The 24,456-nt window shown below is 37.4% G+C and overlaps 2 protein-coding genes and 1 long non-coding RNA gene across 6 annotated transcripts in view; 1 reads left to right on the top strand and 2 right to left on the bottom strand.

Moving 5' to 3' along the window:
* LOC139934715 (calbindin-32-like) overlaps positions 1-1,009 on the bottom strand; it is a 54,529-nt gene extending 53,520 nt beyond the window's left edge. For 2 of the 3 annotated variants that reach the window (XM_071929089.1, XM_071929090.1), the window contains exon 1: positions 646-1,009. In XM_071929089.1, the coding sequence (XP_071785190.1) occupies positions 646-754 (109 nt within the window). In that variant the 5' untranslated portion in view covers positions 755-1,009. The remainder of the gene's footprint in view (positions 1-645) is intronic. The other variant, XM_071929091.1, reaches the window with a different exon arrangement.
* An 8,073-nt stretch (positions 1,010-9,082) lies between these two features.
* Positions 9,083-14,256, top strand: LOC139934466 (uncharacterized). The gene is made up of 2 exons (XR_011785710.1): positions 9,083-11,903; positions 12,079-14,256. It is a non-coding gene; the product is annotated as an uncharacterized lncRNA (long non-coding RNA).
* The window catches only part of LOC139934462 (uncharacterized), a 72,897-nt gene continuing 61,155 nt past the window's right edge, over positions 12,715-24,456 (bottom strand). Inside the window, exons 9-12 of one of the 2 annotated variants that reach the window (XM_071928706.1) lie at positions 21,970-22,087; positions 20,375-20,468; positions 17,727-18,875; positions 12,715-16,765 (exon numbers count right to left, since the gene is read on the bottom strand). In XM_071928706.1, coding sequence (XP_071784807.1) covers positions 17,763-18,875; positions 20,375-20,468; positions 21,970-22,087 — 1,325 coding nt within the window. In that variant the 3' untranslated portion in view covers positions 12,715-16,765; positions 17,727-17,762. Of the gene's footprint in view, positions 18,876-20,374; positions 20,469-21,969; positions 22,088-24,456 lie in introns of both variants that reach the window. The other variant, XM_071928705.1, reaches the window with a different exon arrangement.

Raw genomic sequence — 24,456 nt, 5'->3', positions numbered from 1 at the left:
GTTTGAGGTCTCGAAATCAAGCATCTGAATTCGTGTAAAAAGGTGGGGGTTTCTTTCGTTATTATCTCGCAACTTCGACGACCAAGTGAGGTCAAAATTTCACAGGTTTGATAATTTATGCACATGTTGAGGTACACCAATTAGTAAGAAGACTGGTCTTTGACAATTACCAATAGTGCCCAGCGTCTTTAACGTACAAACAACAGCCGAAGTCTTGCAAAACATAGAAATAAATAAACAACAATAAACATCGATCAACCCGCCATTCGTATTTCGAGATGTACTTAAACAAATAAAAGTTCATGTGAGAGGAACATATGTTGTTGACAAAGTGACATCAATCTAAAATTCAAGATCGTACGTCAAAAAGAAAAGCAAATACCGGGGAAAGAAAATTCTGCTCTAATCAAGCTTTCCCCTTTTTTCTCTCCGTTTTTCTCCTTTTTACAGATGGCTCTTGAAAAGGGCATTATTTCGCTCATCCCCGATACAAGCTATAAAAACCACAGGGTCTCCCGCAGGTAGACAACCACTTTAACAGCACAACACAACGGTTTCACACCAATCAATACGCACACACTAAAACAACAATTAACGAAAAGTCGAGACACCAACAAAAAATGACTCCTGAAGCCAGCCACCTACCATCCTTGTCATACTTATTCCAGGCCTCGGCAAATTCGTCTGCCGTCATGTTCTGAAATCGCACCCGGAACTCCGCCACGCAAGCCTCTTTATCGCTGCTTGAAGCCATGTTTGTGTTTATCTCCTTCCCTTTCCTGGTTTTGTAGACGAAAATTCCTGGTTTTTGCAGAGAGAGAGAGAGAGAGAGTCTTCAAAGGCTGACGAACACACTGAAATATCTCCGTTTAGAACTGACGCTGGGTTTGTGGTATCTACGAAAGAGTCTGCTTTGCTTGCAAGCGGGAATTATCGTCCTAGGGTCCGTCGTTGAATACTCGCACTGTACATCACCACTGTTTGACTCCCCGGGAAAAGACGATCGGCTGGTAAGCTGCAACCTGTGTGTTTGTGTGTGTACCTAATAGCTCTGTGCGCATGCGTCTCACAACATCATCGGACACTCCCAGATCCTGTAGGTTGTTCATTAATGCTGAGCGAACAGGCGGCAATTTTTGTTTTCTGTACATCAGAAATGCATCTGTCGCAGTGCTTTTAAATGGGGGAATTTTGTTTCTCTGAATCGATTCAATAAGGATATATCCTTAAAAAAAGGAACATTATTGTGGGTGTCAATTTTGATGTGCAGACAAAATAAAATAGAATTGCGAATTGGCGTTTGTAGTGTAAAGTGAGTTTCCTTTTATGCGTTGAGACTATGGGTGCTGAGTACAGTGGTTTGGATAGTAGATGTAGGGTGATTGGAATACCACTGGTGGGGGAATAAGAAAACAGGTGGAATGTCCTTAGACGTAAATGTCAGCGTCTTCAATCTTCAAATGCCCCTTTCATCTTCCTCCTTCCCCTCCTTCGTTAACATATCCAACTTTAAAATCCTCATTTTAAAGTTCATACCCATCTTCATTCACCCCTCAAAATTATCACAACCTCCAAGGTAATCAAAATCATTATCTTCATTTTTACATTTCTACCCCGTCTCCCTCTGCATCTCTGGAATTTACTTGAACTTTAATCTTTTTCTGCGTCATCATCTCTGCCTTCATCTTCCTCGACTCATCTTTGCCTCTTATCCACCCCCTCAGTCGCACCTTGTGCAAGCTTTTTTGTATACATTCACCTTTTCTTTAAAGACAATGGACACTATTGGTAGTTGTCAAAGACCAGTCCTCTCACTTGGTGTATCTCAACATATACATAAAATAACAAACCTGTGAATATTTGAGCTAAATTGGTCGTCGAAGTTGCGAGATAACAATGAAAGAAAAAAACACCCTTGTCATATGAAGTTGTGTGCGTTTAGATGGTTGATTTCGATACCTCAAATTCTAAATCTGAGGTCTTGAAATCAAATTCTTCGGAAAATTACTTCTTTCTCGAAAACTACGTCACTTCAGAGGGAGCCGTTTCTCACAACACCCCACTCTTGCATAGGGCCCAATTTCATAAAACCTGTTGAGTAGAAAATACTGCTTGACAAATTTCTTCACTAAGCAAAAAATGTTCGGGGCACCAGTTACAACAATGTAAAATGTAATGTCATTTTGGCTGGTAATCTTTTCTCTGTTAAGCAATATTATTCTGTGCTTAGCACAAGTTTTTGTGCTCACGGGCTATATGAGATTAGGCCCTGGTCGACCACACCCCTCCTCTAGCCATTATCTCCATCCATTCATATATGTAATTCGTGTTTAGTTTTTTTCTAAAGAAAACAAAAACCCAACGTTTGAATAACACCTGCAAAAAAGGTACAAATTTACTGAAGTTTTTTCCCCCCGTCGAGTGCCAATAATGAAAAACAAAGCCTTCACAAAAATGACCAGCGGCACATAATGAGTTTATTATTGCCCCGTATTGGCAATATACCACTAACGAAGTGGCTTATTAAGAGCCTATCACATTTCACCGTACACGAATATATTGATTAGTGAGCGCAGAGAATCAACTCAGGCTAATGCATGCAACAGACTCTGCGGTTTCCAGCAAAGGATTCTCAAAATGAACAATTCCTTTGAAGCGTCCTCAAAGATTTTTTTCCTTATTCAAAGGACGAAATGAAAATATCCACCAATATTTCAAAACAGAAGAAGAAAAAGAAGCGATACTCAATAATTTTATTCAAACACTCTGAAGCCATGGGAACTGTTGTCCTATTTAGATTTACATTCAATCGCCACATTTTATTTTAGAAAAACGATTGAAGAAATGGAAACAAATGAAGAAATGGAAACTCTTTAATAAATGTTATACATATTAAGCACATGCAGGGATATCCAAATTATTCAAACACTCTAAAGTCACAGGAATTTTTAATCTTGAAATTTGCATCACGCTCACTGAAATTGTACAATCAACACATTTTATTGAGGAGTTCTGGTTTTAATATCGACCAGCACAATACAAATTCAAATTATTATAAACATTTCGGCGCGAACATGGAGTAAATTTATGTGTTTTATACTCGGAATTTTGAATCGTTAAGAGGGTGTGATATCCATAGGGAACAGCGAGGCTGATGCACGAAGTCCATTCTACGGTGCTATGTGTGTGTTATGAGGATGACATGTATGGTTGACGAGGTTGTAGGTCTGTTATTATATAGTATCGTTAGCTATTTTAACGTTAATCATTATTTTGAATGATACCTAATACCTCTTTGTGCGATGGTAATAAACGTTGTTGAATTTTAATTGTATTTGTAGCTTACGGGAAGCACTACCAGCAGTATTTCTTTTCTGTAGTGAAACAAATGTCCATTCTCAAATAATATTTTTCTGTTGTTGATGTAGAGAAAATAAATTGCATATCTGCATCATGAAGGAGACAGTGACAGAAGGTCAAAGTAGCGGACGGAGGGGGCTTCAGGCTTCAATGGAAATACATACAATTTGCATTTATATTCAAAACCAAAATATTGTCCTATCATGAGCTATTTTTTAAAGTACACGCCGTTGTAAATTGTAGGTCGAAGTTAAATTGGAGTTACACATGTTTCCAAATTGGTTCAAAGACGGGACCCCCCCCCCCCAACAAAAACGACGGCAAAAAAATAACGACAATAAAGAAAACAATAACAATTTTGACAACAACGACCACACTGTAACGACCACAACATTGGCAGCTTCAGTGAAAAAAAAATAACAAAAACACCGACAACAACACAATTCGCTGTATGTATCCAACGTAACTTGATACATCTGATCTTCCAAAGCACCTGTTAATTCTTTGTACAGATCAGCTCAGGTGGCATCAAACCCTGACACTTTAACCTGATGAAAGGAGCGCCCCCCCCCCCCCCCCCCACCCGGGAAGATGCGGATCTCTGTATGTGTTTCATGCTTGCTTTTGAAATGAAAGCCCTGCGTTAATCGTCTTTATCCATAAACTTTCCTCCATTTGATGTAAGAACGATTTAGGATTCGGTCTTAGATCCCCGAACAAACATTTGGAGATGTAAGTCCTCTTAGGTCATTGTTGATGCGACCATTCACATTAAATGTCGTTTCACGTTAAGCGCATGACATCTTGAACTGTAAGATATTCTTATTTTCCATCTTGGGGGGGGGGAGGGGGTTACAAACTAAGAGGGTGATTCGGGTTTCAAGGGCATTCCGTGAACGCACGCAACTTTTAAAATTATTTTTATGCGGAAGTGCAATAATCAGGAAAACTATATGATGGATTCATCTTTGTTTCTCTGTTTGTGTTTTGGAAACAACGGCACGGTTAATGGCACTTCCGTTTGGTGTTCGGACGCTGGATGTTTCTCCGCCGTGTTGGTTTAGTTCCACGGGTGAGTTTTGTGCGCTTCTCTGAACGAAAAGCGGCTGTCATATTAAAGCCATTATACACTTTTGGAACAGAAAAAAAAAATTACAGGTTTACAAATAACTTACAGGGTTTACAGAAGGTAATGGTTATATTGAAATATTATTCAATGAAATGCTTTACTTTTTGAGAAAACATTAAACAAATTATCAATTCTCGATATTGAGAACTACGGATTTATTTTAAACACATGTCATGACACGGCGAAACGTGCGGAACCAAGTTTGGGTTTTCCCGTTATTTTCTCCCGACTCCGATGACCGATTGAGCCTAAATTTTCACAGGTTTGTTATTTTATGTATAAGTTGTGATACACGAAGTGTGGGCCTTTGGACACCATTTTTTTTACGGAAACGCCCAATGGCTTTAACAATTTTAAAGGCAGTGGACACTATTGATAATTACTCAAAATATTTATTGGCATAAAACCTTTCTTGGTGACGAGTAATCGGGAGAGGTTGATAGTATAAAACATTGTGAGAAACAGCTCCCTCTGAAGTGCCATAGTTTTCGAGAAAGAAGTAATTTTCCACGAATTTGATTTCGAGACCTCAGGTTTTGAACTTGAGGTCTCGAAATCAACCATCTAAACGCACACAACTTTGTGTGACAAGGGTGTTTTTTTCTTTCATTATTATCTCGCAACTTCGACGACCGATTGAGCTCAAATTTTCACAGGTTTGTTATTTTATGCATATGTTTAGATACAATAACTGTGAAGGCTAGTCTTTGACAATTACCAATAGTGTCCACTGCCTTTAAGGCTTTCACTTAATACTTTCATTGTCTATATAGCTATACCCAGGTAAAATTGCAGTGTTTGCACAACGTCATTTACGAAAGAGCAGAGGTCTTGTGTGGGATATTTCCAAAGATTATAAAATGAGATGCGCGCCGTACGCCATTTTAGTTAACTCTTTTTGATGCAGCAATAATCGGTCCAGACAAAGACCATTCCAAAAAAACATTAACAAAAAACATCGCTTACTGAAATGGGACCCATGCGTATTTCAAGTTCAATGGAGCTCTACTTCCCATCGCTGTGCATCCAGCGCTCTATTTATAATTCATTCAACTAAAAGTTCATGTAGTCTGAAAATAAAAAATAAATATGCTTTTCTTTTTACGACGAAACAGCCGCGAGTTTTTCAAACAGCGGTTGACAAAAGTACGGGTGGCCCTCACTGCAAAAAAAACCCTCCAGCACTGACTCTATCATTTAATACAATAATGCCATCAAATTACCCGCATAGCATATGCTGCTCAAAACAAAACGTATACATAATCAGTATTGACAATTTTCTGATGTTCGAGGTAGTCTCGACTGGCGACGTTCGTTTTGTTAAACGCAATTTATTTACTGGAGTAGAGATTGCATAAAACAAGCGTCTAGGTTAACTTTGAGACTAAACCGCAGACTTGTCCAGTTGCTCCAAGCTAAAAATGATGTCGACACGGTCATCTAACTGCGACTATAGTTCAAATACTTGCATCGTCAATCAAGACTTAAAGGAACACGTTGCCTTGGATTGGTCGAGTTGGTCTTTGAATAGCGTTCGTAACCGTTTGTTATAAAGTGCATATGGGTAGAAAGATGTTGTAAAAGTTGGATACAATGATCCACACAAACATGCCTCGAAATTGCACGGTTTTCCTTTTACCTCGTCGAATAACACGGTCGGCCATTTATGGGAGTCAAATTTTTGACTCCCATAATTGGCCGACCGAGTTAGTTCGCACAGTAAAGGGAAAACCACGCAATTTCGAGGCAAATTTGTGTGGATCGTTGTATTCTATTCCATATGCATTTCATAACAAACGATTACAAACGCTTTTTATAGACCAACTCGTCCGATCCAAGGCAACGTGTTCCTTTAACCTGAACATTTGATGTTATATTTGGAGGCTAGTTAATAACGCAAGACACCGACATTGCGCGCCTGGGAGGATCCCTTACCAATGACTTATAAACTTGCATCCCGTTCACGCATAGGCCCCTACATTTTGTAGTAAATAAATAGATTATTACGTAGTGAATAAAATAACATTATACCTATAATAGATGTTAAATTTGCATCGGGGATAAAGAATATTAATTTTGGTTTTTACCCATACACCGATGTGTGTTGAGTATACAGTACTGAGTATACAGTGCTAACACACATCGGTGTATGGGTAAAAACCAAAATTAATATTCTTTATCCCCGATGCAAATTTAACATCTATTATATCGTTGCGGTACCCGCTGCCAAAACATAGGATTCGAACTGCCTCTAGCTGCCGGGCAACCTCGGTAGTCTAGTTGGTAAGACACTGCTCTAGAATTGCAAGGGTCGTGGGTTCGAATCCCACCCGAGTAACATGCCTGTGATATTTTTTCACAGGACTCGGGAAAGTACTGAGTATACAGTGCTAACACACATCGGTGTATGGGTAAAAACCAAAATTAATAAACATTATACCTACAACAAACAGTGCTGTACCACTACCCTCCTTGTTTAACAAACATTTCACACGCAGCAGACAATCAAAAGTGCAAGAGCAAGATGACAATAGGCACGTGGAAAGCTTACGTCACTGCATGTTTATTCAATGAAATCAATGGACGTGTAAGACTCCTACAGACAAAGACAAGGGACCAGTATAAGTCGAGTTTATACATACATTAATGGTAAAAGCTGTTAAAGGCAGTGGACACTATTGGTAATAATAATTATTAGCATAAAACCTTTCTTGGTGACAAGTAATGGGGAGAGGTTGGTGGTATAAAACTTTGTGAGAAACTGCTCCCTCTGAAGTGCCATAGTTTTGGAGAAAGAAGTAATTTTCCACGAATTTGATTTCGAGACCTCAAGTTTAGAACTTGAGGTCTCGAAATCAACCATCTAAACGCTTACAACTTCGTGTGACAAGGGTGTTTTTTCTTTCGTTATTATCTCGCAACTTTGATGACCGATTGAGCTCAAATTTGCACAGGTTTGTTATTTTATGCACATGTTGAGATACATAAACTGTGAAGGCTAGTCTTTGACAATTACCAATAGTGTCCACTGCCTTTAACTAATAAAAAAAAATTATAGCTCAGAGTACATACAGTCGTAAAACAAATATTTAAAAAATAGACCGAAAAAACAAGTAGTGGCCTTTTTTGGACAACCATTATTGCCGACCGGTAGACGGCGCTACATCACCACAACGATGGGTACATCACATGCAGAATCTATACGTGTAACAGTCCCATCATTATGCTATTTTTATATTAAAACATTCTAAAATAAAGTCTCTCGTCATCCTCTATCTTGAAAACATCACCTAAGCATGTTTTCCTAACAACAAAAACTTATTTTGTATTTTTAATTTTCGGTTGGTTAGCCGTTAGGCTTTTGACTATAAGGCTCGTCCAAAACAAAACAAAACATCCTGACCTACTAAAGAGAGAGGGTCATAAAAATGTTACATTTTGAAGGTTTCTCAACTACAGGGGCACACTATAGTGGAACGTAAAAGCCATGACCATTAAATCTTTAATTTAAACGAAACTTTGTACCTTTAACAACAATAATTACAGTGTTCTGACATAATTATGCATGTGTCGCCTGCCTCAAAGCCTAGCTTAATAACATAAACGTGAGATGTACGAACTGCGATCATTATTTGTAACTGACATAATTAACATATTTGACAGAGGGCGCTATTCACGATTGTCGGTTTGTCCGTCTCGGACAAGTGACCAATTATTTAGCACCCTCTAAACAATCTCCACACTTTTGGGGGGAGGTTTGTTTATGGTAGACAACAAATGAACATACTCATCATGGGTGAATCAACAAAGATCGTGCCATTCTGATGCCCGATGTGTGGCATGGTTCACCCCTCTCTTATTGTGTATTATTTTCATTGTGTCTTGGGAGTCTCAGGAAATCTTCAGTGGGCGGTAGTCACGTACAACAGGAAAACAGTTTGTATGGGAACAGTTTTGGGGGACACCCTGTACCACTTATCGGGCCTTCCGTCGGTTTCACCAAACTCTTTTTAAAGGTTTCTGTATTGGGCGCCACCACTTTTTCATTCGATATGATTTAATTTACCTCGAGGAGATATCCCTTTTTGTAAAAATGAGTAAATAAACGGTGGCGCCATTCAGAAAGTTATCCATCCAAGTCGTATCAAAGAGTTGCTTACCTAAAAAGTCGTCACGTGTACTTCACCTTTCAGCCCGTGATCTTGCGGTGGCGCTGTGCATGTGTAGCAATCTTTCCTGCACGGTGCTGAACCTTCTTCAGAACAATCTCCCTTATATTTCATGGAGCCAATTAACATTCGGGCATCACTTTGTTTTTGTTAATTCCTTAAAAAAAGACATAGACACCGCTATTCCCGATTACAGTGACACCTTTATTCGGCAAGGTAAACTCCCACTAGCGTGTGTCCTCATCGACTGAAGACAGAGCCCTCTTGCGGCTAAATATCATTATTTAAAATGATGCCTTTCCAGAGGGGTGGTGTTGGGCGCCTAGTCTGGTCCCCTGCCCAAAGATTCCTTGCCGTCTCTTGCTAAATTCGACAGAGCATAGTCGGAGATTTTTGGGTCTGGGAACCAGACTATTGGGCGCCTAAAGGGGTGCCGACTACAGCAGCAGTCAAACCTTATTATCTTAAATCTTGAAAAGTATCTTAAAGATAATTTAAATTAACAGGGAAGATTTTACTTCATAGTAAAACTTTTCAAGGAACCACAAGGCTTTTGCGAAAAAGAAATAAAAATTAAAAAAACCCAAACACAGTTAGGCAGTTGGAATACTTGATTTCAGATGGACTTTATTCTTGATTTAAATAAGCACATTTAAAGACCCTGGACACTTGGTAATTGTCAAAGACCAGTCTTCTCACAATGTTTTGTACTATCAACCTCTCCCCATCACACGTTACCAATAAGGTTTTATGCTAATTATTATTTTGAGTATTACCAAGTGTCCACTGCCTTTAAGGAAACTAACTTTTATATATAACAAATCTGTATTTTTTTGTGTAATACAAGACTCGCCCACTTTCCAAAAGCTTATAAATTCTTTGAATAATCAAGACAAAGTAAAAACAAAAACAAATGTTCAAAATGTACATTATTTTTACACATGTTTTATTTAAAATTGGAAGTAGAGATGTCTTTTCTTACACAGTAATTTTATGGCTGTATTTTGCTGTTATAAAACGTTTATAATCCTGTGGCATTATTTACAAACACTGTCTCTGGCTATTTGCTTAGATTTTGTATGAAATAAGCTTGTGAAGAAGTCCTCATTTTTACGAAAAGAAAAACACAAAATAACAATTAAACACATTTGCATTCGAGCATAAAATTCTTCTAGTCATGGTCTATATATCAAATTACATATTTCCATCCTCTGTATAACAATTAATTTCATGCCATGATCCAGAATTTAAAGTAAAAAACTAACATTTTTTATAAGGAATTTGAAAATGTTATACATTATTTGGTTTTTAGGGTCTTTACAACAGGGCACTGCAATTGCAGCTTTTACCAAAGCCTGACACAGTCAATAATCACACTTATTTCTTGTTTTTTCTTCTCAGAAATATTACAAAATGCACCTCTGAAAATAATAACCTGGGTATTATAGTGAACTTGGGTATAATTTCACTTTAAACGCTAATTTCCTTTGTCTATATATGTTTGTTTTTTGACGAATGACAGCAATAAGTAATGAAAACTTTCTGTAATTGAAGTTAGTTTACACTCTTTGTTTGGTCATCTTATCCAAAGTTGGTTTAACAAAGCCAAATTATGCAAACAGGAGGCTCTTGTCAAAAACCATCTTAGTCATGTGTCTGAACTGCGTACAGCAATAATTGATGATCAGTTTGATTAAACAAATCGGGCCCTGACTGTTGTTCCCATTCAGCCTTGGTTTGGTGACATGGAATCGAATGGGAAATAAACGCCTCAACATGGTGAAGGTTAAGTGAGTTTAAGAAGGACCAAGTCCATCCATACAAAAACTGCGGACAGAGCTGCAGTAGTTGGTCACTATTGTAAGGAATGCTTACTACTAACCCTTCACTGTTATGGATAGGGTCAACCAAGAGCTGTATACTGAGAAAGTTGAGACAATGGTTAGAACCCATTTCTAGGCCCAATTTCATAAGAGCTGCTAAGCACAAAAGTTTGCATAGCATGAAATTTCTTCCTTGATAAAAACAGGTTTACCAACCAAATTTCCATGTGATTTTCAGGATAAGCAAACAAAAGCTGAATACCAGTAACAAGCACTATGCAACAAATGGAAATTTGGCTGGTAATCCTGCTTTTATCTGGGAAGAAATTTCATGCCCAGCAAAGTTGTTGTGCTAAGCAGCTCTATGAAATTGGGCCCAGGTCATAGACTAGTCTGTACATTTGGTTGTACTACATTTTGGTCATTATTGTGGAGTGCTGTTTGACAAGCTGTTTGACAAATTTAGAAAACCAAGAAATGATAACAAGCAAAAGAAAATCCTGATGGGCTGAGTAGTGACTGCTCCTTCAAAGCAATCAACCAATCAACACAGACCAGAGAAAAGTGACCATTCTTCTGATTAAACAAAGATTGCATCTGCAACCATTTAGTGGCAAAAATGCTTATTTAACAGAAACAACTAAAATATCCACAAACTGAAACATAGCAGCATTCTTTGTGAATGCCTCTTATTAGATATTTAAGACAAATATTAACCTTTTTCAAACCATTTTAAATATACAGTCCAGTAGAAAAATAAACGAAAGCAAAATTTTAAACGCAACCCATTTTATACAGAAACACTTCCGAAGATATCGTTTGATTATGAAAGACTATGATTCCATTGATTTATATTATTTCCGCTTTCTGTATTAAAATTAAAGTTTTGATTCTTTAAAAAAGAGATAAACAAACTAAATCATAACCCTAAAAGCGACCCGTCAATCGGTACGCCATTTGCGAGTTAAATTTGATTAAAGTATGGTGCAATGACTTGCTAAGTCACAACTTAGTGCCTGAATTTGAATTCCTCTGACTGCAAAGACAAGTGGTTCAGGGAAACTTTTGTATACCATGAGCTAATCATGGTACCATTCAAAGATGTGTATGGATGTTCACCATCTCTTACATAACTTCACAAAAGCTTGCCCCAAACTTACATAACTTCACAAAAGCTTGCCCCAAACTTACATAACTTCACAAAAGCTTGCCCCAAACTTACATAACTTCACAAAAGCTTGCCCCAAACTTACATAACTTCACAAAAGCTTGCCCCAGAAACTTAAGTGGTAACTTGTGATCAAGCACATCATTGTCCTAGACAATATTTAAGTCTTACTCACTAACGATCTATGACTATGCCCTTCTGTTATATTATTTATTGAGAGGCCATTTTATGAACGACAAACACCCTGAGTAAAGGCCCGGTCCCACTGCAGCGATAACGAGAACGATAACGACTCCAAGAGAACGCATTCTATTGGTTGAATGAGCGTGTGCGTATTCTGCGTGGAGCAATTCAACCAATAGAAGGCGTTCTCTTTGCGCCCTGATCGTTATCGCTATCATTATCGCTGCAGTGGGACCGGGCCTTTAGGGTCAAACAACTGGTCCCGCTATGTCGCAACTCTCTTAATACAAAGACATGTGTATAGGTATTATCACATTGAATGAAATTGTCAATTAAGTTTTTTTCAACGATTGTGTAAAGTGGAATGCTCAAAAATTGTACATTTGATGTAACTCATACTGAATCTGTACAATTATTATTTTTTTTACAGATTTTTATACATGAATTCACAATTTCGATAACGGTTAAATTTGCATCAGGAAAAGCAAATGTTACTTGTGTACCCATTGCATTCAGCACTGTATACTCAGCAGTCTATGGGTATAATACAAATTACACTGTACAGTTTTTAAGAGATGCTATGAATCATGGATAAAGAATTTAAAAGCAGTGGAAACTATTAGTAATTACTCAAAATAATTAGCATAAAACCCTACTTGGTAACAAGTAATGGGGAGAGGTTGATAGAATAAAAATTTGTGAGAAACGGCTCCCTCTGAAGTGACATGGTTCAGGAGAAAGAAGTAACTTTCCACGAATTTGATTTCGAGACCTCCGATTTAGAATTTGAGTTCTCGAAATCAAGCATCTGAAAGCACACAACTGATGACATGGGTGTTTTTTCTTTCATTACTATCTCGCAACTTCGACAACCAATTGAGCTCAAATTTTCACAGGTTTATTTTGCACATATTTTGAGATACAACAAGTGATAAGACTGGTCTTTGACAATTACCAATAGTGTCCAGTGTCTTTAAAGAACAAACTCAGGCAAGTCCTGAGTATACAGTGCTTCAAACCAAGGGTGCAAGGCCATTAAAATGTACAGTTTGTTGTACAAATTGTTGAAATCCAAAGGCTACATATTCTTTCCATACAATCTCTCGCAAATACTCCACTCTGTAAATCAACATGGCACATGTTTTCTATTTTAATGGACCCTTCCCATGAAATATGCTAATTACATTTACGCATGCATACAGACCCTATTGGTTGGCAAACGCCATAGAGTTGTGCACTAATCAAGCAGCCATTAGCCATGTACAAAACAGCGCGATTTTCCCTCATTTTGCCAACCAAAATGTTAGTGCGCACGCGCTGTGTTCATTTTACATATTTCATGGGAAGGGTCTATTGTTCGGGGTGGACCTTTTCAATATGTTCACTTCTCTACACATTTTACTATATACACGCATTGCACTCTATCGCATTAAATGAAACATCACCATTTAGCTTGTCTTGATTTAACAAACACAAAGAAGAAAGACAACAACTGAAAGAAAATAAGAATCGTAATCTCTGAAAGCTATAGTTCAATTATTTTGAATGGCTGTGTACATTTTGTGGTCCTTATTTGTTGGACAAGTCTATGCGGACAGGGCCCAGTTTCACAAAGTCTGTAAGCATACAAATTTGCTAAGCACAGACAAATCTTGCGTGAGTGAAACTGGTTACCAGCCGACGTTTCTTGAAGTAAAAATTTGTGTAACTGGTACCCCACTCATTTTTGGCTTTGCACAGAAATTTGCTAAGCAATATTTTCTGTTCAACAGCTTTATGAAATTGGGCAAAGATTACTGTTCTCATCAAACGGTTTACAAATGAAAGTCAAGTCATCAACATCTGAACATTGGAAAGGCTAAGCTTCCCGCTCAGATCCCCATCAACATCTAAATTATTTCCGCATATTGTCCATGAATTATTCACAGAAATGCACGATCCTTATGCTCAAGGGTGTTTGAACCCATCTTCTTTGGGTTCACATTCTCAGAAGGAGTGGATTATATTACTGGGACTGCTAGCCCTGGCCTTTAAAGCATTAAAGGGAAGGTACACGTTTGGTAATTACTCAAAACAAACATTAACTTAAAACCTTACTTGGTAATGAGTAATGGGGAAAGGTTGGTAGTATAAAACATTGTGGGAAACGGCTCCCTCTGAAGTGACTTAGTTTTCGAGAAAGAAGTAATTTTCCACGAATTTGATTTCGAGACCTCAAGTTTAGAATTTGAGGTCTCGAAATCAAGCATCTGAAAGCACCCAACTTCGAGTAACCAGGGTGTTATTTCCTTCATTGTTATCTCGCAACTTCGATGACCAATTAAGCTCAAATTTTCACAGGTTTGTTATTTTATGCATATGTTGAGATACACCAAGTGAGAAGACTTGTCTTTGACAATTACCAATAGTGTCCATTGTCTTTAATGACCTTTTTTACAGAAAATTGCGACTGTACAATTAGGGTTTTTCAAGGGAACATTAAAGAATTGGTTTTTGCAAAAAAAAAAAAAAAAAAAAAAAAACAGTTGCTGGCAGTGTAAGCACTTTATGTAATCAAACATATACATAAACTGACAAACCTGTTGAAGTTTCGGTCATTTGGGTCACACAAAAAATAGTGATGAAACCGATCAAACATTTTGCATGACCTTGATTCAACAAAAAAGGAATAAAACGCTCACTGAGCGATCAACTCCAAACGGGAAATTCGTTTTATTTATTTCTCGCCAAATAAGAAATTTTTCAAATGATGTTCTTGTACTATCTATCATCAAAGACTGTGTATGTTTTATGTAAATCTCTGACCATGACAAGTTTTTTTTTTTCACCATTTCTGTAATGTTCAGAAAGCAAAAGAAACAAGAAATAACAACCACCAGACAAAATCCATTCAGCTTGTAAGCCAAGAAGTACACCCCCCCCCCTCCCAAAAAACTAAGCAAAGCTGCCGTTTACATGCAGCACATTATATATATTTCTAAAAGATACATAGCTGCCAACAATCACATCTTGCAATCAGGGAGAAATGGTACACAACAATCAGAGAAATATTTAGAATCGCATAAACATATTCAAAATAATAGGATTTGGAGTTGGTCAAACAGTTTTTGATTACAGTTGGATTTGAACCAATGACCTCTGGATTACATGCCGGCGCTCTAACAACTGAGCTATCTCGCCCTTTGTTGGCGATCTCCCTATATTAAAGGTAATGTACACGTTTGGTAATTGTCAAAGACCATTGTCTCACTTGGTGTATCCCATCATAACCATAAAATAACAAGCCTGTGAAAATTAGGGATCAATTGGTCATCAGAAAGTTGCGAGAAAATTATGCAAGAAAAAACACCCTTGTTGGACGAATTTGTGTGCTTTCAGATAGAAATAAAAGACTTCTAGCTAGAAGTCTTTTAACATTTGAGTGAGAAATTACCTCTTTCTCAAAAACTATGTTACATGTACTTCAGAGGGAGCCGTTTCTCACAATGTTTTATACCGTGTACCTTCCCTCTAACAGTTTCCATAGTCAGGGAGATTTTTCATTTTGTTGATCAGAACAAGAAAGAGTTTTCAGAAAACTTTCTGCAAAATCAGGGAGAGTCAGCAGCTCTGGATGCAGCACAAGCTACGGCTATTTAATCAATTTAAAAACAAAATTGATTTCTGGATAATAATAATAAAGGAAACTTGTAATGCGCCATGTCTGTCACAGGTGACACTCCTGGCGCAGGAACCCTAACTAAGCTGAGGATTTCTTCACTTCAATTTGAAGTAAAAAAAATACCTAGGCACAAAATGATAATCTGCAATGTCATTCTTATTATCTGCTAGAAACCCATTTACAAATAACTTTTAAAAAATAATTCTCTAATTTCCATTATCTATATATAACATAATTATCTATTTTTTATTTCTTTATACAGCATTTTAACACCTCATACCTGACTCAACAAAAAAAACAACCAAACAAAAAAACCATTGCAAACAAATAAATTCCTCATATAGCTATAAAATCATAAAGCATCTGACATTTGATATCACACAAATAATAAATGTGATGTATTTCAATTAATTATATTGCATATATTTAAATCATGCAGGATCTAGTTTACAAAAATAGGCTGCATTTCAAAGAAAAATTAAACTGTTGACACTAACACTGATGATTTCATGAACATTATACCAAACAATGAAAGAAAGAAACAAATCAAAGAGGTCAATTATGTGACAGTTAAAGCAGGCCTCAATGTTGTACAAGTGAATGGAATATAAAAATGTTTAAACCATGAGTTTCTTTTCTGAAAGAAAACCAGTCTGAACTGGCTGTAACCAGTTCAAACCGGTTATCGTGTGAAACAACTGGTCACCACTTGAAAAAAAACAGGACAGAGGCTAAGCCAATGAGTAATATTTGTTCCCTGTGTTTAAGGAACACTTTGCCTTGGATCGGTCGAGTTGGTCTTTGAAAAGCGTTACTAACCATTTGTTATAAAATGCATATGGGTAGCAAAGATGTTGAAAAAGTAAAATACAATGATCCACACAAACATGCCTCGAAATTGCACGGTTTTCCTTTTACCTCGTCGACTAACACAGTCGGCCATTTATGATAGTCAAACTTTTGACTCCCATAAATGGCTGACCATGTTAGTTCGCACAGTAAAAGGAAAACCGTGCAATTTCGATGCAAATTCGAATTTGTGTGGATCATTGTATTCTACTCTTAAAACATCGCTCCAACTAAATGCATTTTACAAAAAAAAACGGTTACAAAAGCTTTTTATAGACCAACTCTACCGATCAAAGGCAACCCAGATAATTTTTTGAAATAAAAACTATAATCTATCTATAGATGTATACATATATACTCTTAAATTGTTATTAAGACATTCGTTTCCTTCCGTTCTCTCTGGGTTGAAACAGAATTACTCTTCTGAAAAAAGAAAGACAAATTATACAAATCTATCAGCTGAAATTATTGTTTAAAATGCACTGTTTTGAAAAAGTGTAACATTGCAACAGAAAAATGAAAGACAGAAAGACAAGCATGCACTGTGTGTTAACATTATGAATGACAGTGGCAACAAAAGACCACTTCGCTGCAGAAACCACATCAGCTGTTTGTTCCCCATAGGCCCTTTTCGAAACCACGGCTTCATCTCCAGATTCGGCTCAGGCTAGCTTGGCCCCCCGGTTGTTTTGACAATAGCACATGTTTTTGGGGGTATGTGGTCAGGGCTTCAGACGAGAGAACGGAGCCTGAGGCTGAATCAAAAGCAGGAGCCGCGATTCTAAAAGGGCCACACCGACCAAAACACATTCACTGAATGTTTGTTTTCAGATCAACTGGCATATCCCAGTAACTACAATCTTTTCAATGGTATGTCCAAATTGATATTTTGTACAAAACAATTCTATGAGCAAAAAACTAGGACTTGAATCTGCAAGCATTGCTTTATTAACATGATGTGTCCTATTATAAATATCACATGATGATCATGTGATCACCACATGACAATTAAATCTTACAGTCTCATTATTAAGTACAATAATTAAAATTTTGACGATCCTTTGAAATCTCAGACTCACCTGAGAGAGAAATCAGTGTCAAAACGAGGGTTTGCATAAAATCTTTCAACTTTGCAAAAGCAAGACAACATCCAGCATTGTTTAATTTTAATTAATTTCATTTGCAGAGTTAGGATCAATTCATTGGACCCCAAAAAATATTTCCCTGGAATGATGTCTTAAAAAGTAATAAATGAGAACAACAAAAATCAATTCAATTAATAACTTGTGCATGGAAAAACATATGAAGAATTCAATTTATGACCAGAAGAAAAAAAGCTGCCATTACTATCAAAGATTTACAGTTTTTAAAAAGTAGAAAATACCGCATTCAGCCTCAAAAAAATATGTGTTCCTTCTTTTTACAAAATAACACAGCATCGTTGATCCTCGTCTCCTCCAATGACCTCGGGCTCCGTTGCTGTGAACCGTTTTAGCGGAGGATCGCCCGGGAAGGAATCGTTGAGCGATTTGGATTCGGAGGAATTGAGTCCCCCATCGCTGACGCCATTCTGCTCACTCGCTACTGAGTCGCGCTGACCGTCGTTCGCGCTCGTCTCTGCGAAGGAGTAACTACCTGATGCCGGCCTATGAGGAAGAAGCTTCCGCGTAATGTGCGGACTCTTCTTCTGTTTGGTGCTGTTTTTATGATCTTTCAGGATGTCAAACGAATTCTTGCGTCCACTCGGATCTGACCAGGCACTATCAAACTCTTCATTACTTTCACCACTGTGTGTCCGTTTGGAATGCTCTGAGGCACGCTGCCGTTTCAACTCGGCTAGCGTGTCTTTCCCCCCGCTGTGGTTCTTATCCGAGTCGTCCACCTCCACGACTTGATTGTTCTCTTTCTTGGTGACGATCTCTTTCTTGGCAACATTGTCGTCTGTGATTGTCTTGCGTTTCAGTTGTTTCTCTCGCTCCCTCTCCTCTCTCTCTCGTTTCTGTTGCTGCTTCTTCTCTTCTCGTAGTCTCTGCTTCTCCCGTTCCCGTTCTTCCTTCTCCTTCTGTCTTTCTTCTTTCTCTTGCTGCTTAATCCTCTCCCGCTCTTCCCGCTCTCGTTGCTTCTCCATCTCCAGCTGCTGTTTCCGGGTATCCGCCTCCTTCTTATCCCGCTTGCTCTTCTTGGAATGTAAGTCCTCAGGCTCCTCTTGGTCATGCCTTTTCTTCAGGATACTCTTTGGCTGCCTTTGAAAGCCCGCCGCACCAAGTCCCTTCTCACCATCGGCACCATTTTGCCTGACTGAGGCATTCTTATCACCATTCTCCAATCTACTCTTCCTCACTGGGCTCTCCGGAGTTTCTTCTGTGATGACAGCCAAGGGGATAATATCGGTTTCTAAGGCACCATTGATTTCCACTGCATCTTCGATGTCCAGCTCAACTTCCTCCGAGGGTGAGGTCACCAGCAGCGGATTGTGAGGTTCGTCGAGATCAACTTTCACCTCATCAATGTTTGTGGCTGGTAGCTCATCCGTCTGTAGTTGAATAAAAATCGGCTCAAATTATTCTTCAACATTTAGACGAAAATAAATTTAAACAAAGGTTTCTAATAGCCTTTTTGAGGTATGGTGGACACTATGGGAGTGTACAGTTTGGTTTTGGTATATACACAAAAATATACCCAAACCTATCTGTGTCATAGTATTGTGTCAACCATAACTCAAAATGGCTTATTGAGTCTAAGGAAATATGAAAATAGCCAACTTCAGAAATTCAATGAGTGCCCGATCACAATGGGTTTCTTTTCCTATAAAGTTTTTACTTAGTGCCTTGAAAAACAATTCCAGCACATGGTTATTAACTTATAGTAGCAGATAAAGACAGCCAGATCTTAATTTGAAACTCACCTACACAATAGAGTTATGTTAAATTTGCATGGGGGTTAGGAATATTAATTGGTTTTATCCTTTCTCCGATGTGTGTCAAGTACTCATTACTTTTCAGAGTTCACAAGGTCGTGGGTTTTAATCCCACTTGAGTAAAATCCCTGTTTTTTTTCCACTGATCTTTGGAAAGTATTGAGTACACAGTGCTTTTAAAGGCACTGGGCACTATTGGCAATTAATCAAAAAAAAGTTGTTAGCATAAAAACGTACTTGGTAACAAGCAATGGAGAGCTGTTGATATTTTAAAAACAGCTCCCTCTGAAGTGATGTAGTTTTCGAGAAAGACGTAATTTTCCACTTAGATATTTGAATTATATGTCAGGTCCCAAAATCATGCATCTGAAAGCACACAACTTCGTGTGACAATTGACCAATTGAGATCAATTTTTCACAGGTTTGTTATTTTGTGCATATGTTGAGATACACCAAGTGAGAAGACTGGTCTTTGACAATTGCCAAAGGTGTCCAGTGTCTTTAAAGGCAGTGGACACTATTGGTAATTACACAAAATAATTATTAGCATAAAACCTTACTTGGTAATGAGTAATGGGGAGAGGTTGATGGTATAAAACATTGTGAGAAACGGCTCCCTCTGAAGTGACTTAGTTTTTGAGAAAGAAGTAGTTTTCCACGAATTTGATTTCAAGACCTCAAGTTTATAATTTGAGGTTCCGAAATCAAGCATCTGAAAGCACACACTTTGTGTGACCAGGGTGTTTTTTCTTTCATTATCTCGCAACTTCGACACCCAATTGAGTTCAATTTTTCACAGGTTTGTTATTTTGTGCATATATGTATGTTGAGATACACCAAGTGAGACGACTTGTCTTTGACAATTACTAAACGTGTCCAGTGTCTTTAAGAGTAAAACCAAATAGTACACAATAATCCTTTAGCTTTGATGTCATCCTGACACTAACAAGGTTAAAAAATACAAATCATGGACTCGATCAGCTCTGTATGTGCGATGCAAAGGATGGGCCAATGATTAAACTGACTGTGACCTCCACCAGAGGGCGCCCTACTGATCATCAAGAAAGATTGGGCAGGATGTTGATTTCTCAAGGGTTGATTCCGAAGCTACCTACCGAGTTTTGTGACTGTATGAACATTGCTTCTCCCTTAGCGTCTAGTTTTCTCATCTCTCCCTTCTCCCGCTTGCTGCTTCGTCTTATGGAAGAACTAGTGACAAGGATAGAAGAGAGTAATAAAAATAAAATAATAATAACATACAGTTCAATAGATGGAAATTTTGCATCGGGTATAAAGAATATTAACTTCCTAGAAAGGTTTGCGGTAACACCATGTAATGACTATCTCTAATGAGTTGGGTGGTTCTGAAAAGAACCGTTGGTTTAAACTCGACGTTTTGATTAGTATGCTCTCATCATCTTCTGGAGAAAGCTGGACTCTGATGCTGCATGGTGCTTAAGTACTGTGGAGGCGGATTAGGCGGGAAATGGAGCAAAGTTTCAAATCCTACAGAATATTAATTTTGGTTTACCCTTCTGGTGCTGCTACAGTATAAGGAGCAAGTTACATGCTTGAATGCATTGTCTATTGGTGGTTTTTAAAAATAATTATAAACACAAATACATTTTCAAGTTTGATTGAATCCTCTCTTTTATTGCTAAAATCTGTAAAATCTGTTTCTGATTCTGACTGTACTGTAAGTATAATTATTTTGAAGTATCATTAATTTTTTAAGCTACAGGACCGTAATGTAAAACAGTCATTGTGCTGATATTTGTATCCTGATTAAAGATCTTGAAATAAATAAATAAATAAATAAATAAAACTGAATGCACGTCATAAGGAGCTCTACAAACTAAAAAAAATTAAAACTGGGCCAAAATTGATCAAAACGAAGGCACAGACAAAGAGTAATGGAGTGAGACCACAAGACTAGATACCTAGGGAGATAAGACAATTCTTCAAGATGAATAACAGTCCAATGGACACAACTCCCTAGACACTCATGCCGGCATTATTAAGATTTCAACCTCCCACGAGTCATTCTCTATCTTCAAATCGGAAAAAAAATCATATCCGCATATAAACCCAGCCTGACTGGGTTTTTTTTTAAGCAGACTTTGAAAAACAAATCCTCAAAATATCCGAGGTTCGTGTGCTTTGACTTAAATAGCCAATTTCCGCCCACAAATCACAACACAATAGCTCTGTTTCAAGCTAACAAAAGACATTCTCTAAAGGTCACTAGGTCAGGAATTATGACAAAAACTATTTTGTTGTTGTGGCTAGATGCCCTTGGGTATATCCTTTCCGATGGCGTCTACACAGACTACACAGAATGTCATTTCAGTCTTCCCTTTGTTTTTATAACAGTCATCCATCATCAACTCTTTTTTTAAAAAGTGTAATCGGTTCTTATTGACAGTGCAATTGTTTTAATCCAATATATATATAGGTACACAATAAAACTAACAACTCAAACTTCACTGCAAAAGGTGGTCCAGAGATATTGCAGAAAAGTCCATAGCAACTAATGCTTCTCAGATTAAAATTTTGGGGCATAAAAACTGTTATCTTTTCCAAAAAACACATTACTTTAAGTAACATGTTTCTTAAAATGTCTTATACTATCAATTGCTGCTGTAGCATTTCAACCAAAGGTTTTTAATGCCATTAATTTTAAGAGTGACACCTTCCCTTTAATACCGACCTGCGTTTATTTCTGCTTGAGTTTCGTCGCACGAGTTTAGATTCCAAGGAGCGATGGGCGTGTAGCTCCGCCTTCAACTGGTTGATTAGAGTTTTAAGATCGTCGTCTTCACAAATTGCTGTAGGTGACAAAAGAAACGAGAGGATAATGATGAGAGGGAAAGAGAAAAAGTAACGTCTCCAGGGATAAGACTCTTTTATTTGTCATCTCGGATAAAGTCGTCAGAATCCAAAGGGAATTGGGAATGTAATGTGCAGTGACATTTGGAAAATAAGTCACAGCAGATTTTGGCGTTATGGAGAGACTGCACTTGATTAAAGGGTTTTGATACCTTATGTAGATTAAGTTTTTTAACTAACAAGAATCTCTGCTCACTGTGTATGAAGATGTATGTACACATAATTTACCTGCAAAAGTTTCAACTTCGATATTCGTCAAGTTTTTGAGAAAAAAAGGGAAAACCATAGAGCAAAGTTTTCAGGAGATTCGTGTAAATACATTGTACATGTACATGCTCAAAACAGTTATTTTTCTATGACAATGTTTTAATCATTAAAAAAAAAAAAACATTACCTCTCGAAGTGATATTTTTAGGGAAACTTTCTACCATCATTATCTTGATACCTTGTAAGTTTAATGTAAATCTGTAGACATTTGTGTTTTGTGTCAAACAAAAAGTATCCAGACCCTTTAAACCGTTCATTCATGTTAATGGAGACTCTCACAAGTATAAATTATTCCAGAGCGCATATAAAGCCATTGGACACTTTCGGAACAGAAAACAAACAAAAATCACAAATTTACAAACAACTTACAGGGTTTACAGAAGGTAATGGTGAAACACTTCTCTTGGAATATTATTCCATGGAATGCTTTACTTTTTGAGAAAACATTAAAACAATTTATGTTAAACACATGGGTGGGTTTTCCTGTTATTTTCTCCCAACTCCGATGACCGATTGAGCCTAAATTTTCACAGGTTTATTTTATACACACGTTGTGATACAGGAAGTGTGGGCCTTTGGACAACACTGTTTACTGAACGTATCCAATGGCTTTATGTGTACTGTACATGTATGTCAAAAATGATGTACATGACTGCATAATGGTTACACACCTATGTTTCGACACCCCCATGTTCCGACACACCCAGCGTTTGTCCCGCTTATACCCCTAACCCTATCAATAGCATACTAATAGGGGTTTCAGAGTATAGGATTGTCGGAACAAACGTGCATCGAAATAAAGAGAAGTAACCATCCATGGCATATACATAAATTATGTGTAGTGTTATAAAATGTAAACAAAAAAATAATTGTCATCAATTATGTGATGTTTGCCAGAAGGAGCACTGTGGAGATCACAATAGCGCTCCCATAAATTAGCTTAGGCAGTTTCGTCTGTTTTGTTATATTCTCTAAAACATGAATGTACTTTACGACAACGAAGTTGAATGGACTGAAACAACATCACATCTATTCTCTACTTGTACCTGATGTATAAGTTGTTGCTACAAAAGCACATGCATTTTTTTAAAATGTATTAATTGGTTAGTCTTTAAGTGCTATCACTGCCTTCCTAGTTTTGATCAAAAACTCTGTGGTTTGGTTTTCTATTAAATTTTGAAGTGTTTTTGTTTAACAAGGCATTGAAGAGCATTGACTAGAAAGAAAGAAATAGTTGATGGATGGCAAATGAAATTTAATATTTACAATGTAAGAAAAATACATTACTGTCGGACAGAAACGATTTCTCTCATAACAAAAAACAAACAAAGTAAAAATAAATACTAGGAGAACAGCGTGGGACCACAACAGGGTTAAATAAACAGACTGGTCTGGTCTCGTCATGTTTCAACCACAAAACTAAATTACCTCAAACACAAATCTAGTATTGGAGAGGGGGGGGGGGTTGAGGGTTGAGATTGAATAGACTGTTTATTCAGAAGTAATTTCGATTTGATTTTGAAGTGTGCAGAAGGGACCCCGTTGAAAAAAAAGGTCACGCCGGAATGCACTACAATAACATTTGGGTTTTCAATCAGAGCAAGGTATGTTTTATCAAAGAGAGAGAATTCCATGGCAGGGTTATTTTTGTATCAATATTTGGAACGCTCAATGTCAATCGTGTTATAGGAATCAAATTTCAACCGGCCTTCTTAAAAAAAAAGTAATAAAATAGCAATACTTTGGGAACTCAGTTCTGAGAAAGAAAATCAATCTTAAACATGAGACTGATTTTACAAATTGAAATGCATCAAAACATTTATTTGACTGTAATAAGATTGCTTTGGAAGAGTCTTCATTCTGTTACTAGGGAATCTGTTAGTTTATCTCTTTTTTGTAAATTGTTTATAATATCCTCTATCTATGTCAATTTCTACCATGGTCTTGATGGAATAGCTTCGTTTGCTTTTAAGTTGTTATGCTACTTTTTGGAGTTTTAATGTTTAGTTGTAAGACACTGCCCTAAAATCGCAAAGGTCGT

The sequence above is a fragment of the Asterias amurensis genome, chromosome 3, assembly GCF_032118995.1.
Source record: "Asterias amurensis chromosome 3, ASM3211899v1".
NCBI classification, from domain to species: Eukaryota; Metazoa; Echinodermata; class Asteroidea; order Forcipulatida; family Asteriidae; genus Asterias; species Asterias amurensis.
This window is presented reverse-complemented; position numbering and strand designations above follow the sequence as displayed.